The sequence below is a fragment of the Telopea speciosissima genome, chromosome 10 (genome assembly GCF_018873765.1).
Source record: "Telopea speciosissima isolate NSW1024214 ecotype Mountain lineage chromosome 10, Tspe_v1, whole genome shotgun sequence".
Lineage (NCBI taxonomy): Eukaryota > Viridiplantae > Streptophyta > Magnoliopsida > Proteales > Proteaceae > Telopea > Telopea speciosissima.
Window position 1 is genome coordinate 7,352,938 of NC_057925.1, and position 18,254 is coordinate 7,371,191.

The following is an 18,254-nucleotide window of genomic DNA, read 5'->3' on the forward strand; positions in this document are numbered from 1 at the left end:
TTTCCCTCCCATGTACGATACTATTTCGTCGCACCTCATTGGTGATCCCCTAAGCCGCTTGCTCAGAGAACCCTCTCCCTTAATTTTTTTCACATGGCAAAAATACCACAACCAGGAAAACCGAACTCAATTTTCAAAAGCAACAAAATTTAAGATTCATTTGAAGAGAGAGAGAGTAGTACCTTGAATAAATTTGTCCTGTAGAACAAAGATATGATTCTACATGTGCCGTCAGGAATAGATGTGTACAATTGCGCCCTAGCGGTACAGACCATATCGTTTATGCAATTTCTTTGACTTTGTGAGATCTGGTACTTTTTCCAAGGATATACACTCCGTAACATCCAAGAGTTCCAAAGATACCAATCCATTACCTGCTTGAATCTCAGTTAGCTTCTTGCAGCCATTAGTTCTTAGCTCCTTTAAAATTTTTAAGTTCAACAGATCCGGTAATCTTTCCAAGGACTCACACCCACTAATATTCAAATACTCTAAGAACTCCAATCTGTCAATACCATGAATCTCAGTTAGATTCTTGCAGCCTTCAATCTTTAGATCATTCAACTTGTTCAAGTTTGACAGATCCGATAATCTTCGAATGGATACGCATCCTGCTATTTTCAATTTTTGCAAGGACTTCAATCTGTCAAGGCCTGGAATGTCAATTAACCTCCGCAAACTTTCAATTTCTAATTGCCGCAACTCTTTTAAGTTTGAAAGATCAGGTAATCTTTTCATCGAGTAGCATCGACTGATTCCTAAATAGGTCAGGTTCTTCAGAGCTGAGATATCCGGTAATGTTTTTAATGATGTGGCATCACTAATTGATAATTTTTGTAAGGATTCATAGTCCTCAAGATGCTCAATCTTGGATAGTTCAGGACATTTATTGATTTTTAGTTTCCTCAGCCTTTTTGAATCTCGCAAATATGGTATTTTTATTAATGATTGGCAATACTCTATTTCCAACACCTCCAGAGAGTCCATCCCCTCACCTTCAAAATCATATAAGTCATTCCGATAGAGCTCTAAAGTACTTAGATTTTTTGAGCCTGTCAATTTTGGTAATTTTTTTAATGATCTGCAACATGGGGTGGATAAGAGCACCAGGTAGTCCAATTTCTCATCAACGCCTTCAATTTCTTCTAGGCTGGTGCAATAATCAAGACATAATGTCCTTAAATTTCTCAAGCCTCGTGATGTACTTGATATCTTTACCATTGACTCACAAAAGCGAGCATCTAGGCTAGTCAAACTTGAGGGTAGACCTGAGATGTATTGAATTGAATCACAGTGACTAACATCAAGGCTGGTCAAACTTGAGGGAAGACCTGAGATCTCTCGAATTGAAGAGCAGCAACCAACATCAAGCCTGGTCAAACTTACGGGAAGATTTGATACATGTAGAAGCTTCTCACATCTCCGAAGGCACAATACCTCTAGATTTTTCAGGCTTGAAAGCATTGGGAGTGATCTTAACAATATGCATCCAGAAGCATCAAAAGATTTTAACCTAGAGGGCAGATTTGGAAGCGATTCAAGTTTTTTGCAGTCATATAAATCAAGTCTTTCCAGAGAAGTCAACTGAAAAAATTCAATTGGGAGATCCACTAGACTCATGCACCAACTTAAATTAAGTTCTGTCAAGGAGATCATGTGGCCCAATTTCTCCGGCAGCTTCTTCAGATTTCCACATTGCTCTAAATCGAGTCTTTTCAGAGAACTCAACTGGGAAATTTCACTAGGGAGATCCACTAGTCTCCTGCAACCCCTCATATCTAATGTGACCAAGTCCCTGAGATAGCCAATGGATGTATCGATCCCAACCAAATTTCGACAGCCACTAAGAATCAATACCTCCAAGTGTCGAGGAAGATTTCGAAGCAATTCAAGTTTAACACAGCCACTCAAATCAAGGGTTGCCAATTTGATCATGAGGTCCAATTTCTCCGGTAGCTCAATTAGACTTTTACACCCACTCAGATCTAATATGACCAAGTTCATGAGACAACAAATGGATGTATCAATCTCATCCAAATTTATACAGTCTTTAAGAATCAATACCTCCAAGAGCTGATTTGCTGAAACATCAGGAGTACTAGATAGTTGATGACAAGATGTGAGAATTAGAACTTTTAGATTTTCTGCCATCTACAAAATAGAATATACATAGTAACTTGTCTACTTCGCTTAAGAAATAAGAACTAAAATAAAATTTGGATGTTTTTAAGATTTTTAATACAAACAAATTAAACAAAAGAGAAGTTCTTACAGACCTTGATGTAGTTCCAACCCATCCAGTTTTCTGTGATCTCACTACATGACAGATCAAGGACTGCTAGTTTCCATGGACGAAAATTAGTTTGCATATATTGTTCAGGGCATCCTTTCCAACTAAGCCATCTCAGTTCTGAAAAAGAATGGGTGAAGTTCCCGGAAAATTGTGCATAATCGACTTGGAGTAACCTTAGTCTTGTCATTGCAGTAAATCCTTCACTCATCAAACATTGACTCCTTGATATATGTCTGAAGTCAATACTGAGTCCTTTAACATTACTTGTTCCCTACAAAATAGAGAATCTCAATTAAGTACCCTTCCAAGGTTGTCGCAATTTACCATAAAAATGCCATCAAAGACCTAATTCACAAACTCCTCACAAAAAATAACAAATGTATATCAATACCTACCGTTTGTGTATTCAGGACAGCCAAGACTTCCTCTTGAGACCATATTCGAGTACGCTTCCCTGGCTCATCAATTTTCTCTTGACGAACAATTTGCCTTCCAAGATCACGAAGCTGGTCATGCATCTTTAACTCACCTTTTTCACTAATAGTTACCAAAGACCTTACACAGAGAGCATCAAGTCCTACTTGAGGAGAAAAACCACATCTATCCCATATGTGACATGCAATATCTTTATTCATTTCAATGAAAAAGCAAGCAGTATCAAGAAACATTTGTTGCTCCTCGTCATCTAATCCATCATAACTTATTTTCAAACTTTTCATGACATCATTATTGGGAACTTGTTGCAACTTCTTTAACATGTCTTCCCATACTGATTGTTTCTTTAAATATAAAGACGAACCTATAATTTGAAGAGCCAAGGGAAGTCCTCCAGTAGTTTTTACCATAGCTTCTGAGAGACCCAAATAATCTTCTAGAGGTTTGTCTCTTCCAAATGCATAATGACTAAATAGTTCAAGAGAATCATCTAAATCCATTACAGTATGCTCATAAATCTCATCTGCTTTTTGAGCAATTAAAATATCCTTATTTCTGCTTGTGATAATGATTTTACTTCCAATACCAAACCATTCGCGGTCCCCGGCCAAAGACTTTGCTTGAATATCTTGATCCACATCATCAAGAACAATAAGAACTTTTTTTTGGCAAAATCTTTGTTTTATCACTTTAATTCCAGCATCCACATCAGTAATATAATGATTTTCTTGTTTCAGGATATCATTGATAAGTTGGTTCTGCAAATAATGAATCCCATGATTTCGAGCATTCTCTCGAACATTTTCAATAAACATATATCCTTCAAAGTGACTAAAGACTGCATCACATACAGCCCTAGCAATTGTTGTCTTTCCAATGCCACCAAGGCCATGTATCCCCACAATTTTTCTGTCGTTAGATTCAATATCTAATAGCATCAGCATTTTTTTTATATGAGATTGGATTCCAACTAGCTTGTTAGAAACAGTCAAGAGTCTCTTGTTCAATGTACTCCAAACTGTTTTAACAATTTCTTTTACTAACTTCCCTTCATACCTGCATAATTCAAACAAACAAAAAAAAAGGATAAATATTTTGGGTGATTAATAATGTACTCAAGGAATAAAAAATTTACATGGAAGAAACAACAAGTGAATTATGTGAATGGAAACAGATTATGCAAGTCTTACTATGTGTTTGTGTCTTATTTTTCTATTTCTTTTTGTTCTATTGATTCTCCATCAAACACATTCACAACTGACCAAATAGAGTAGCAAGCTGGACGAAGCAAAATGATAACCAAGATATCACATTTTGCTGGCCTTTAACCCAATTAGTTTTTCCTCGGGTACCCCTAAACCCAAAGTATTCTTCCTAAAAATGAATTCATATTAAAAACTATTGGAAAATTCCTATCAAAACAGAAAGGAGAAGAGGACAACAACAAATATTTTTTTCTGTAATAACATTAATGAAATTTTAAATGTTATTAACTTAAAAGAAATTGAAATTAAATGTCATTCTATTAAAAAAATTATAATTAATAAATGGACTTTAAAGTTTAAACCTATTTTATCATAGACCTTACTATGATCAGTTTTTTCTCTCTTTTAATTTTTCCTCCCCTGTATGGTTGGACATTAAGTGTGTCAATCCTAATCACTTGAAGTCCTAAAGGCAAACCTAATGTAACTTGGTTTGAACTTCACCAATCAAGCGCATGTCAAGAAGAATTGTTCGAGCCCATAGCTAAGCTCAGCTTTTACCAAATCGGACTTTGTTGTTGAAATTTATGTAATAATGGATGCAAGTAAGGAAGAAGAAAGAAGATGAGAGAACAAGGAGTAGAAGAAGACAAGGAAATGGAGAGAAAAAGAATTTGGTGGAAAGTTGTATGTTGGAGTATTGTCTCCACCACACCTATATTACTTCACTAATGAGATAAAAACGAATTATATACACCTCCCTAGGGAGGTAAAAGATAAACAGAAAAATACAATAAAAGGCAACTAGTTAACTAACTAAATCCTAAAGTACCCCTACATATAAACTCTAACATTTGTTGGGTATGAGTAAGCTGTCCAAGTGTCTACATGAGTACATGTACTTCTTCTACTCTAAAAACCTCAGTCTGTATTACATATTAAGAGAATGAACAATCTCGCTTTTCCATTTTAAAAGGACATGACACCACAGCACATTGTAAATATTTTGAAAGGGACGTCTCGGATGCCATTCAGTGTTCCTTTTCAAAATGCTGATGAGCATGTTATAACATTGCAAATCTGAATCTACAATGGGGACACGTTAAGATAGAGAGAGAAGGCAAGGATTTGCAAACGGATGGATTCACCATTGCTACAAGGGACGACTGAGTGACTGACCGGAGATGGGATTTTTAGTTTCATCTATTTAATCTGTCTAATTGTCTGGGGTGGAATAAACAGCCATTCCATTGACTTTTATAAAAAAAAACAATATGGTCGACAAGGTTTACAACTCTGCACCAATCAAAAAGGGACCATCTGGGCTGCAGTCAAGTATCCTGTCCCAGATGGCATCTCGAACATCCCTTCAAAACACTAATAATTATGGGATTTTTATTAACACAACAAGAAAGGTCAAAATTAATCAATCATTCCAACCGTCTTCTTAACTTGACAGCAAATTTGCTTTTTTGATGTCATCCCTTTTATTCCACCTTTGCTTATTCATCCTTTTATGTTAGATGTTGTGAAACACAAGGAGGCAGATGTTGTTGATGCTCTTGATCATTTAGGGGGAAGTGGTAATGAGAAGAAGTTACTAGTTTACAAAAGAAAGGAAAAGAAGACCTGCCAAGAGTCCTCTTTGAATCCACATCCTGAGATTCACCTTCCTCAATCAGGTAACACACCTTCTTCTCCTTTTGAGTTAGATCTTCCCATTGCTATTCGTAAGGGGATGAGAGCTTGTACTAATCTGATAGCCCATTTCTTATGATGCTATTATCCTAGAAGTGTTGCCTTTTCTGTTGCTCTTTCCTCCTCTTCCATTCCCAAGAATGTAACTAAGGCCATGTTTGACCCAAAATGGAAGGAAACCATGTCTGAGCAAATGATGGCACTTGAGAAAAACTGTACATGGTTGATCATCCCAAGGGGAGAGTTTTCCGGTTGGGTGTAGATGGGTTTACCCAATCAAGTACCTATCTAATGGCACTGTTGAGAGGTATAAGGACAAGTTGGTGGCCAAAGGATATAGTCAAGTGTATGGGATTGACTATCTGGAGACATTTGCTGACTATCAAGAGACATTTGTTCCTATGGCTAAAAACAATTCCATAAGAGTCCTATTATCATTGGCGGCCAATAAAGATTGGCCATTGTACCAGCTTGATCTGAAGAATGCATTCCTCCATGGTAACTTGGAAGAAGAAGTGTATATGCATACTCCTCCAGGCTTCGAGTTTCCCTCAACTGAAAGGAAAGTATGTCTCCTCAAGAAAGCTTTATATGACCTCAAACAGACTCCTAAGGCATGGTTTGAGAGGTTTAGGCAATCTATCTTGAAGAACGGATATTCCCAGAGCCAAGATGACCCTATCTTATTTACCCAACGAGGTAATGGTACTATCACAACCCTGATTGGTTATGTGGATGAGATTGTGGTGACGAGGAATGATAGGGCTGAGATAAATAGGTTAAAGTCATACTTGGCCCAACAATTTGAGATCAAGTATCTTGGACCTTGAAATACTTCCTGTGGATTTCATAGTCACCAAAGGAAATAAATACCTGTTAAAGGAAGTTTGTATTGGACATGTTAAAGGAGACAGGAATGCTAGGTTGTAAACCAACAAACTCTCCTATTGAGCAAAATCACAAGCTGGGAGAATACTGTGGTCCATCTCTTAATGATGCAGTGAAGTACCAGAGACTTGTGGGGAAGCTGATCTACCTCTCTTTGACTCGCCCAGACATCACCTATGTCATAAGCTAGTTTATGCATGCCTCCATCAGTGGGCACCTGAAAGTTGTTTATTGCATCCTTAGATACTTGAAGTCCTTCCCAGCGAAAGGATTTTTATATGCCAGACACAACCATCTGAAGATAGAGTGCTACACTGATACTGATTGGGCTGGTTCAGTTTCTGACAAATGATCTACATCATCAAGCTATTGCACATTTGTGGGTGGTAACCTGGTTATATGGAGAAGCAAGAAACAACCTATGGTAGCCCGATCCAGTGCAGAGGCAGAGTTTAGGGTCATCACTCATGGAGTATATGAACACATGTGGTTAAAACGGCTGGTCCAAGAGTTAGTGTTTGATACTGAGCCACCTATGCGGCTCTATTGCGACAACAAGGCCGTCATCAGTATAGCTCACAATCTTGTGTAACATGATCGGACCAAAAATGTTGAGGTGGATCGAAACTTCATTAAGGAGAAGATTGACTTTGGCTATATCTACACCCCTTTTGTGAACAAAGGGGGGGGGGCTATATCTACACCCCTAAGGTAAGCTTTTAACCCTAAGTGTTAAGTGTGCGTACCCTCCTTGAAATCCTTGAAGTGCGGGCCAAGGCCCAAAAGCCTTGCCTTGTGATTTGTCCCTTTTCAGCAAGGGTGAAGGCATGGGCGGTTTCAGCTGTTGATGCAACTGCCCGTAAATCCACCTGAGCTATAAAACCTCAAATGAGGTGAATCTCATGTGGGACCCACTTGTCCCGTGTCCCGGACATTGTATTGGTGTCCCCAAGCACTATGGAGCCCATCCACAACCTTCCTTTCCATGTGGGGTCAAGTTAGTGGGCCCACATGGCCTAACTTAGATGTAAATTGGTTTGGACCTGAAAGTTGGTCAACCAAACGGGCCCTAAGTGCCTCATTATCTTGTAAAATGGGCATGAGCTTCTTTTCTCAGCCATTTCATCTCTCCTCAAGACAAAAACATGGGAAGAAGGGAAAAAGAGAAGGGGGAAGGGAGAAAGGGGAAATCCTTGTTGTCCTCACCTCTTGGCATTACCCTCTTCCTCCCCACTTGAAGGCCAAGCCAAACGAAGAAGGCGAAGAAGAAAAGGAAGGAAAGGAAGAGAAGGAAAAGAGGAGAAGGAAAGAGACGAAGGGGGCTCACCTAGCCTTGGTTCTTGCTCCCTCTATTGGTGGTGAGTGCACTTCCCATCTCTCCCTCTCCATTTCTCTATTTTCTTTATTTTGGGTTTTGGAGAAAACCTTTTGGGTTGGGAAAAGCTTTGGGTTCCACTTGGAACCCAAGGGTTGGCTGTGCTCATGAATGTACACCCATTGTGGGGCTAATGCCACCCCCTAGATGGACCTTAGAACTCCTCCTAAACCTAATGGTGAAACCTAGGGTTTCAAATACACAAAAGCCCTAATTTTGTCTGAGGAAGATTCAATCCCTTAAATCCACTAAGTCCATGGTTTAGGTAGGTTACTTTGACCATTAGGGACCCTAGGACATCCACCCCTAGGCCTTTGGGGCATTAAAACCCAAGAGGATTGGATTGGGGAAGTGAAGACCTTAGATTCTTGGGTTTGAAGCCGGGCGGAATCAGGGGTGGATTTAGTTGTTGATGCATCCGCCCGTAAATCTGTTCGCTCCTATATCGCGGGCAGACACAGAGCCGGATGCAATTATAATGCATCCACCCATAAATCCGCCCCTCCCCAAAACTATTGTTAACCACTCGACCCCTGCCCACTGTTTTGTCCATAACTCGGTCAATACATAACGGAACGACGCGATTCAAAATGTGTTGTAAACTAGACTTCAAAGGATACATTTCATATAAAGAAACCTTTGACCAAATTGGAGTGTATGGTCCTCTAAAGTGGGCCCCAACCTTGCTGATGTGTTTTGACAGCAACTTTAGAATTGAATTTTTATCCCGGTGACCTTGCTTACTTCGAGGGTGTTTATGTATTGAAGGGTTTTAATGGGGGTTACCTACAGCCGTTAATGACTTCTAAACATGCTAATTAGGTAACCCAGTGTGGTGCTAAGGTCCACCTATTGGTGCCCCTTTGACCTCCCCCCAACCTTATTTGGAAACCCTAGGGCTTCAATCACTTAAACCCTAGATTTGGACTCATGGAGGGATCAACCCTTGTATTGAAGGGTTTTAATGGGGGTTACCTACAGCCGTTAATGACTTCTAAACATGCTAATTAGATAACCCAATGTGGTGCTAAAGTCCACCTATTGGTGCCCCTTTGACCTCCCCCTAACCTTATTTGGAAACCCTAGGGCTTCAATCACTTAAACCCTAGATTTGGACTCATGGAGGGATCAACCCTTGAATCCCTCGATCCCTTGGAATAGATAGGTATTTAACACCCCCAAAGACCCTAGGACACTTCCCTTCAAGCCCTTTAATCCTTAGAACCCAAGGAGTTTAACGGATTTGGGGAGGTCAAAACCTCAAACTCTCGGTTCAGTTCAGGCAGTAGCACTTGCTGATGCAACTGCTCGTGCAACCGCCCTTTCTCTCAAAGCCTATATTCATGGACATTGTAAGAGGGACCTTATGGGACCCTTCTTAACACCTACTCTCACGCATCCTTAAGTAACTATACAACTACGGTGAGGCTTATTGGGTGACACACAGGGTGAAGAACCTTGGCTCCATTCTTCAAGATACTATACTAGGTGAGTGGGGATTTGATGTTTGATCTTCAGTGTTTCTATGCTTAAATGTATGTACGGTGCATTCATGTTACATGTTATACTTCATGCACAAATACATGCTTATATTATTTAACTATGAATGTGTTCAAGCGTATGCTAGTTGATGTTGCGAATGTGGTTGGAAATGAATGAGATGATAATGTGGTTTATTTAATGCTCTGCCATCATGTTTTATAATTGGTCTGTCAAGTGTCGTGTCATGCTGGTTACCGGGTACTAGATGGTATGGGATGTTGATGCATCCGGAATACCTCTCGACACGATAGTTCATATAGTAATTTTGTGGTTAGGGTTGTACAATGAGATGTCAATGTGGATCTTAGTTTTGAAGTAAATGTGGATTAAAGGGGTATAGGTAGATGTGTAAATTCCTACACTGTGATCACCTTATTAAAGGGATTAGGTGGTCAATGTGTATATTTTAACACTGTAATTGCCTTATTAATTGATACGGGTAGTAGATGTGTAAGTTCCTACACAGTGATCACCTAATTTGTTAAATGCGATAAAAGGGATACGAGTGGTAGATGTGTACGTTCCTACACCGTAATTGCCTTATTGATAAACCAACCCGGGTGTTTGATGAGTATGTTCCGGAACCGTGGTTAGGTTTATCAAAGGCTTGCCGAGACACCGATGCGTATCCATGATCGGCAGGCTTCCATGCAATTAGGACCACTATCGTTGGGTGTTTGACGAGTGAGTTCCAGGACCAGGGATAATGCCTACTATGTTGTAGATAATATCATAGCATGCATGCCCTGCATCATAATTCATTGTGCATAATATATCATAATGCATTGTATATAATACATCATGATTCATATTGCATATTGAACTGTTGTGTATGTTGCATGACTGTAATTTGGATCTGATGTGCGAGTCATCATTGGTGGTATAGGATGTTAATGATGTTCGTTCATCAGGTTCGGCTTGCAATCAAATAATTGTTGTTGTGTGTGTGGTTAAATTTTCTGCTCAGTGGGCTCAATGGAGCTCACGCCTCGTGTAACCCTTCTTTTTAGAATGTGATGCAGGTGGTATTGTACTAGGAGATGATGGAGGGCATGGTGAAGGATGCGTATGCCAAAGTTGTTTTGGATCGTTGATGCGACTATTGCTCTTTTACTTTAGTTGTACTTTGACATCGTACATCGTTCTTGATGTATTGTTTTACTTTTCTGTAATTATGAAACGACTTCTATTGTATTAACTTTTAAATTTGAGGATAATCCACCTTATGCATTTATTATCACTCTAGTTTTCCCGTTATGAGAATCAATGGCTTTATTTTAAAAAGTCTTTCGCTACCCTAACGTTGTTTTTTATTCTCGATTGTGTGACTGTAAGGTAAGCCATTGGATCCGCGATCCTGGTGGTGGTTTAGGATGATGGTAAGCATCCTAGTTACATCAAAACTCTAAGGTGGGTCTGGGGTGTGACATCTTCTTCAGACAATCTGCCGGAAACCTCCCCACAGGCTCCTACTTCCGCAAGAGGTGCAGCCGCATTGGCAACTGCTCTCCTACTCCCAGATGACCGGCATCAAGCCATTAGGTCCAGCCAGGGATGTAGATCGAAGCATGAAGAACAAAGTGACAGAAATAAATTTTGGGAAAAGTTACTGTTTACGTAAACAGAACCACGGAACAGTACTATGGCCTATGGGTCCATACACCTTGCATGGAGAAGGAAGTCCAAGGAAATATTCGAAATTCTGTGGGCCCCATTGAAGATAGCAAGAGAAGGAAGCTTTTATTGCTGATTTAGTAAGTTACTATTTACTTTAGTTTCTATTTTCAGAATTATTCCCTTAAATATTTGTGGTTGTCTATTAAGCAACCTTAGTTTAGTTTCTAATTTCAGATTTAGAAGGTAGGCTTAAATTTCTATTTTCAGTTTGTTTCCTTTTCTTGTAAGTTTCTAATTTTCTCTTGCTTGTAACTTAAGGCAAACAATAGCTGCCCATAAATATGTATGAGCTCTTAGGAGCCTCCCAACCATTTGAATAGATGAATGAAGTTGATTTTGTGCAACGTTAGTGTCCTGGTGAGAGGATGAAGAGCTTAGAGAGCCTGGCTGAGAGAGCAAAAACCCCTATACCTTTCTATCTTCTTCTTTTATCTTCTCCTTCAACTCCCACTCGATCTCTACTGTTCCAGCTATTGTGTGACTGCAACCAACTGTTGCTGGTACCTTTGTGAAGATCTAGGACATATTCTAAACATCAACAAAGCCTGCTGTTGCTGCACAGAAACATAAAAGTGTATCTCCACACATACGGTTGCATCACCTTCTATGCCCTGATTCCTGATTTGAAGCTTCTGATCTCAGTACCCTTCTCCCCAACAGGGCTGAGATTTGGAGAGTTGTTTCAGGGCCCCAAGGACCTCACTCAATCAGCCTTGGAGGCTTCCAGAATACAGTTCTGAGAGAATAATAAATCTTCCAAACCAGTTACCGACTGCCTTGTCTATCAGTCTTATTGCTGCTGCAAGTTGTGGAATCTCTGCAGTCATTGATCAGACCTGACCGGAATTTCGGGAGGTTTCTTATTGCTGCCAGACCTTCCTTCAATCCCAATTTGACACTAAACTGTTGGCTGGTATCTAGTATACATTTAATTTTGGTGTTTACCTTCTAATTCTGATTTGCTTCTCATATTAAGGACAACTATCAATCTTAATGTAGAGTGGTTCTTAGATGAACCTCTTCTACATCAGCCAGATTCAGGAAAGACTACAAGAGCTGGATCTGGACACACTTCACAATACAATAACAGAGCACCAGCCGAGAACCTTCTTACCTCTCTCACTGCAATCTCATTTGGTCTATCTAAAGGTTCAACCAATAAAGGAAAAAAAAAGGTTCAAAACCCTTTAAATTTTATTTTAATACATGTTGTAGAAATTACCAATAATTTGAATTAATGACACGTTAACATATGTCCATCATCCAATGGTCAAAGTACAAAATATAACAATCAATTAAGGTCATTTAGCTCTTCTAGAAAACTAACATCCGTAAAAGACAAATATGGAAAGAACTAAAGGATTTTCTCCTGTGCACGGATTCCTAGATAAAAAGTATTACTTAAGTAAACAATATATCAATTAAATGAGTGTCATAAAATCACAAATAAAGTGGAGAAATGGTAAACTAGTAACTTATCAAAATAAAAATAATTTTCTAGTTAGAAAATCTTTAAAACTGGGATATCTACATCTGCATCGTATATACCATAATACGGAAAATCTAAATAAAATTTATATGAATATTTGAATATGCATGGTTCCAGATGTCTTATTGGAGCAAAGGGTCAGAGGACAGAGTCAATCACAAAAAGAGAGAGAGAGAGAGGTGTTATCAGAAAAGGAAGGAAAGGTAGAAGGACGGGCTTGTTGGCCAAGACATAAATGAGCAATGAAGTTTGGTAATTATTGTTGTTATAAAGGTAGAAGATTTCTTCGACCAGCAGATCGAGGAAAATTTTCTGGTTTGTTCATCTACTTGCACTATGTGGAAATGTGTTGGATATTTATGGAAGTGTCTGGATTGCCCCATGTCAAATTACAGTCTCAAATTCAATAATTAGCTTCAACTTTCATGTCAATTCATCCTATCAGCAATCCTATAACCCTCTTGATAGTACAGAATTTTAGTACTTTATTTTGACACATGGAAAATTCTTATTACGATGAAACTTGACATATGAAAATGGGACCTTGGGGTCTCTACCTGTTTACAAAATTTCAACCTCATCCCACCAACCACATGGCATATATGAGTGTGCAAACCAAAATTTTTTCCTCTGCCACTGAACCATTAACATTGCTTCAGTTATTAATCAAATATTGTATTTGATACTTATTCAAGTATTATATCTTATAACAAAAGCAAACCAATCACAGGAATAGCAATAAACAGGATTGCATATTTGATCAAACGAGTGAAACAAAAGTTACATTTTATTGATGGATATATATTGAGTCTGATTCAACTACTCAATCAAATTCAATCCAAGAATATAGGCGACATATGACCTTAGATGACAACAAGCGATTGGACAGCAAGTAATTCCAACTTTATGACTTAATGGTGGAGAAATATAGAAGACATTAACCATTAAATATGGAACCAAATAGAAACTGTGATGGAGAAATATAGAAGACATTAACCCTTAAATATGAAACCAAAAAGAAAATGTTGGACTTACGTGTCCTCCTTCGAATGCCATCCATCCAATTTTCCAACCTCTTTCAGAGAATTTTGCCATTTTTGCACAATTGTCTCGTCGAAGCGCTTCTGGTGTTCCTCAAATGCCTTCGCGTATCCCCCAGTCTGGTTTCGCACATCCCTTGGTTCAACTTTATAGAAAATGGGAAAGGAGATTTGATTCATTGTTTTTTTGCATTCAGATATCTCAGTTAGCTCATTGAGACACCAGATGCTTGAAGCATAGTTTACAGAGAAAATGGGAATGGAGATTCTTGACTGCTGGATTGCCGCAAGTAGCTCCGACCCAATCTCGTTTCCCTTCTGGAGTTCCTCCTCATCCCTGAAAGTTCGAATTCCAGCCCCAACCAAAGCATAGTAGAGGTGGTCAGCGAAATTGGTGCGAACATCTTTGCCATGAAAGCTCAAAAACACTTCATAACCCAAACCAGAAGAAGATGAAGAAGAACCCTGATGAGTTCCCATTCGATCAAATTGCTTGTTATCCTTTCAAATGTCAATGGTGTTAATATGATATAATTCAATCTTTGATATTTATCCCATCAACAATTTCGTAGCAAGTTCACCAAAACAAAACAAAAAGCAAAAAAAAAAACACACAACTTGCTAGCAAGGAATGGCTCATTTGTTGATCCTAGAAAAATTAAAGTCAATGGTGGCGTCTGTATAATTCGGGAAGGATTGGGGAAACCCTTCTCCCACTTGGCCTATCATCAATGATGTCAATGGATATTGAAAAATTCATATCCCATTTGCGTTTATCTTTCTTCAGGAGAAATCGAATCCGCGGTCATATAAACCGTGTATGTGAGAGGGTGGGAGTTTCAAGGCATTAATTAATGGATAGGGATTTATGACTTTTTCAACTCTTTGTGAAAGACCCTCTCACATACACGGCTATGGTGTATGAAAACTTTTCCATTAAAATAATGTAGTTCTTTTTTTAGATTTTCTATTAGTTTATACATATTATTTTATGCATTGTGATATATAGAATCACATATCTATTAAAATAAATACAAGATAAAATCAAAAGTAAAAAAACGTAAAAAAATCATAGACTAAGATGAGTAGAAGAAAAGGTATTTGCTGAACACTAAAATCTCAACCCTAACCCTTATCAACAAAACAATAAAAATGTCAATGAATAGGATACTATTCGAATTCGTCTGAATGTAATCGGATATGAATATGATAATACCACTATCCCACCAAATTTGATCCGTTTGCATCCTTAATCACAATTCCATTTTTCATTGGAGTCCGGTAAGGTTGCTCCATTGTGACCAAGTGGTCACGAGTTCAAGCATGGAAACAGCGTCTCTGTGAAACCAGGGGTAACCCTGCATACATTATGACCCTCCATAGATCTCATAGTGGTGGGAGCCTCGGGCGTTGTATACACCCTTTACATCCTATTGGAATTCATTTTTTTGGATGAGCATATTCCAAAAACATTCTAGACGAGCATGTAGTTTTGTAACTCGGACAATCGCAAGAATTGCTGGTCAGAGGTCAAATTTCAGCAAAACAGAGTTTGCTAAAAGTAGCAAAATGAAGCATTGAAAAATAAGGATCTCCAAAAGGGTGCATGTACTACCAAAAGAAGGGTATGTCAAAACAACGGAGATGAATGAATTTGGTCTAAAAATTTATGTGTGATCAATCCAGACCATCCCCTACAAATGCAACGGTTACAATTGCCCAAGCACCCCTTCTATGTGGCAAAATTAATTATGCATATCTTGAAAGTTTCTCTAAACATGCTCATCAGGACAAACTTTTGCCATTTTATTGGGCTAATTTGTTTCTCACTCATTTCTTTAACTATATTTTAAACATCTTTGAAGTATTTTTTTTCGTAAAATTTTTTCCTAGGTTTTTACCCATGCCATTAGATCTATTTGTTTTTTCACTAATAATCTTAATATTATATGAAGGAAAAATCTTGTTTTAACCAAGATTGGTAGTAATGGATTTTCAAATAAAACTTTACCTATGTCAATGTGTCGAAATATAGAGTCAAAATCAATCATATACTCAACCTCGTTATATTTACATGCTCCCTCAATATACTATTGGTAGTTATGAATTTTCGAAACTTTATTTTGACACTTGGCCAATTCCAATATAGCTAAAAGTTGATATGTAAAGAATGCACCTTGGGATTTACTAATCATAGAAATACCTGCCCTCATCCAACCTAATATGCCTATGGATTACATGATAGCCACTCCCACTATTATGTAAAACACTAGGAAAAAAATCTAATACAAATTTAAACATATTTAATTCTTTTTTTTTTTGTTGAAAAACATATTTAATTCGTTGAGACAGTTTTTTTAGACACAACACATCTAGAAAAATTCAAGGCACAACTAAATCTTCCATGCGCTGGTTGAAACTTGAAAGGGTGAAAATATTTTCTGATCAGTTTTTTTTTGTTCGATCAATTGAAACATATTTAATTCGTTGGACATCTGTTCACGGTCAACATAATTAATACAAAAAATTACTTGGACATCCCTTAAACTATGGTCATTTTGTTTACTATCACCAACATTTCAAACAATTACTTGACACTCCCTGAAATGTGATGGTGTTAGTTTGTTGTTAGTGTTTCAATGGACAAGTCTATTTTACCCTTATAACCTATTCAATAGAAAACAATAAAATTAAAATTACCTATTTACCCTTCCTCTTCTTTTTCTTCTTCCTATTGCAACCCACCCCTTTTATTGTTGAACCATTTACTGCTGCTATGGCGATTTGCAAACGTCGGAGAAAAAACAAAGCCATTGTTACCCTAATAGATTGGGAGTCGGTTACACCATTAGACCCTTCTAGTGGAAAACTGGCATGTTGCCTCGGTGAATATCGGACTGAATCTGAACAATCTACAGCCCAACCCCCAACCTGTGTAAGTGTAGAATCCCGACCTAAAGGAGCAAATACATCATACTACAATGCAAAAGCGCTTGATTTTGAGATTACAAGTGAGTTCATAACAAAAGAAAGAAAATCAATGGGTACAGTACGATTCAAATCCTTCAAATCTATTTATTCCTGTCTCTATTTTTTCTAATTATATAAATTCTAACTTAATTCATTCAAGAACTGCTCAGCACTCGACAAAACAGATCCACAAGCTTAAGTGAGGTACTTGCCCCCACACTCTCCCCTCCTTTTGTTTTCAAACACAAGACCAAACAATTAAATCTGCACATGTACTCTTAACGCCCTCAACTATTATTCCTAAAAATTTCACAGTGGGATGCCGAAGGAGGAATCACAAAGCTACACAAAGAGATCATAACCTGAATCAGCCATGAAAGAGATTTATTAGGGTTAGAATCTAAAAGCAGTTAAGAGTTTGCGGTTATTTTGATTTGAAATTTGTTTAAGAAAAGAGAGTTTTTCCGAAATTGACTAGGGTTTGAATCTGAAATCAGTGGGTTGCCAGAAGAAGAAGGATTTGGGTTATTTTGATTTGAAATTTGTTTAAGAACAGAGAATTTTTTTTGAAATCGATTAGGGTTTTTTAAATCGGTGGTTTGTAGGAACAAGAAGAATGAGGAAGATGGTAAAAGGGTCACTTCACTATCCTTTAAGGGTAGTTTAGGCATTACAAAAAAATTAACTGATGACATCATCATTAAACTAACGGACATGATCTACTTGAAAGAAATGGTAAACTACAAAGGGTGTTCAAATAATTGCTTGAAAAATTAGGGAGAATAAGTAATTAGGCCATAGTTTAGGGGGTGTCCAAGTAATTTTTTGTAATTAATAACTAAATTAGTTTCAACAAATCTGGCTCTTTGCATGACAAATTACCATTTAGGGGATCAATGCGTTTAAATAGATAACTCTCTACACTTGGAGCTGAAGGAGTTTTTGAGAAAGAAACAAAAAAAATTTGGTAAGGAGAATTCTATTGATGTTCACGTATGAGGCACGTAACTGGTGAAATACATGATTCCATCAACCATATAATGGAAGACGGTCAAACTGTCGTACACAACATAGACCGGGTCTCGAGCATTAGACTCCCTACGAAAATAAGAAAATTTACATGAACAAAACTAGGACGACAAGTGGATAATGTTGTATTATTATTTCAAAAAGCATTTTTTTGAGTTAATGTACTATTTCAAAAAAATACTTTTAGAGTCATGTGGTACAAAGTTTCAAAATGTGTCTTTTGTTTATTCCTTCCTTTTTACTTTCCCTCTATTTTTTTGTTTGAATTTGTTATGCTCTCTTGTGTGCAATAGGCAATATTGAGCTCAAGAATAGTCCCCCATTGATTGTGGGAGAATAACTTGAGGGGTATATATATATGATTGGTTCCTTAAGGTGTGAGCCCTTTGGAGAAGTGGTCACCCTACTCTCTAGTGTGTGGAGGGTCTTTGGGGTGCTTTTGAATCATGCGTGCCGGGCCGTGGCCGAGGTCGGGGTCTGAGCAAAACCTTATTTTTAATAAGTAGAATTTTACACTTTTGAGTTTTAATTTTATTTAAAACTCGGTTTGGTTCACCTATGGTTCATCTATATGGTTGAACCGTATGTGTCTATTCATATATGTATACGAATA

At 37.9% G+C, this 18,254-nt stretch overlaps 2 protein-coding genes across 3 annotated transcripts in view; both read right to left on the reverse strand.

Moving 5' to 3' along the window:
• Positions 1–18,254, reverse strand: part of LOC122642239 (disease resistance protein RUN1-like) — a 47,203-nt gene that overhangs the window by 20,627 nt on the left and 8,322 nt on the right. The gene's annotated exons all lie outside the window — the stretch shown is intronic.
• On the reverse strand, positions 257–14,129 carry LOC122642238 (disease resistance protein RPV1-like). Of its 2 annotated transcripts, XM_043835678.1 has the most exons (6): positions 13,638–14,129; positions 2,689–3,784; positions 2,277–2,564; positions 1,991–2,151; positions 1,438–1,783; positions 257–1,338 (listed from the first exon to the last, which is right to left on the reverse strand). In XM_043835678.1, exons 1-6 carry the CDS (start codon positions 14,120–14,122, stop codon positions 259–261), a joined length of 3,456 nt encoding a protein of 1,151 aa, XP_043691613.1. In that variant the 5' UTR covers positions 14,123–14,129; the 3' UTR covers positions 257–258. The 2 variants fall into 2 exon arrangements, with proteins under 2 accessions (XP_043691613.1, XP_043691612.1); XM_043835677.1 differs by having other exon boundaries at positions 257–1,783.

Coding starts and splice junctions, on each gene's coding strand:
- LOC122642238 (XM_043835677.1), bottom strand. CDS start 14,122: ATGGGAACTCATCAGGGTTCTTCTTCATCTTCTTCTGGTTTGGGTTAT. Junction 3,785..13,637: donor TGGCATTCGAAGGAGGACAC/GTAAGTCCAACA, acceptor TGAATTATGCAG/GTATGAAGGGAAGTTAGTAA. Junction 1,784..1,990: donor TGTCTCATGAACTTGGTCAT/ATTAGATCTGAG, acceptor GGACTTGGTCAC/ATTAGATATGAGGGGTTGCA.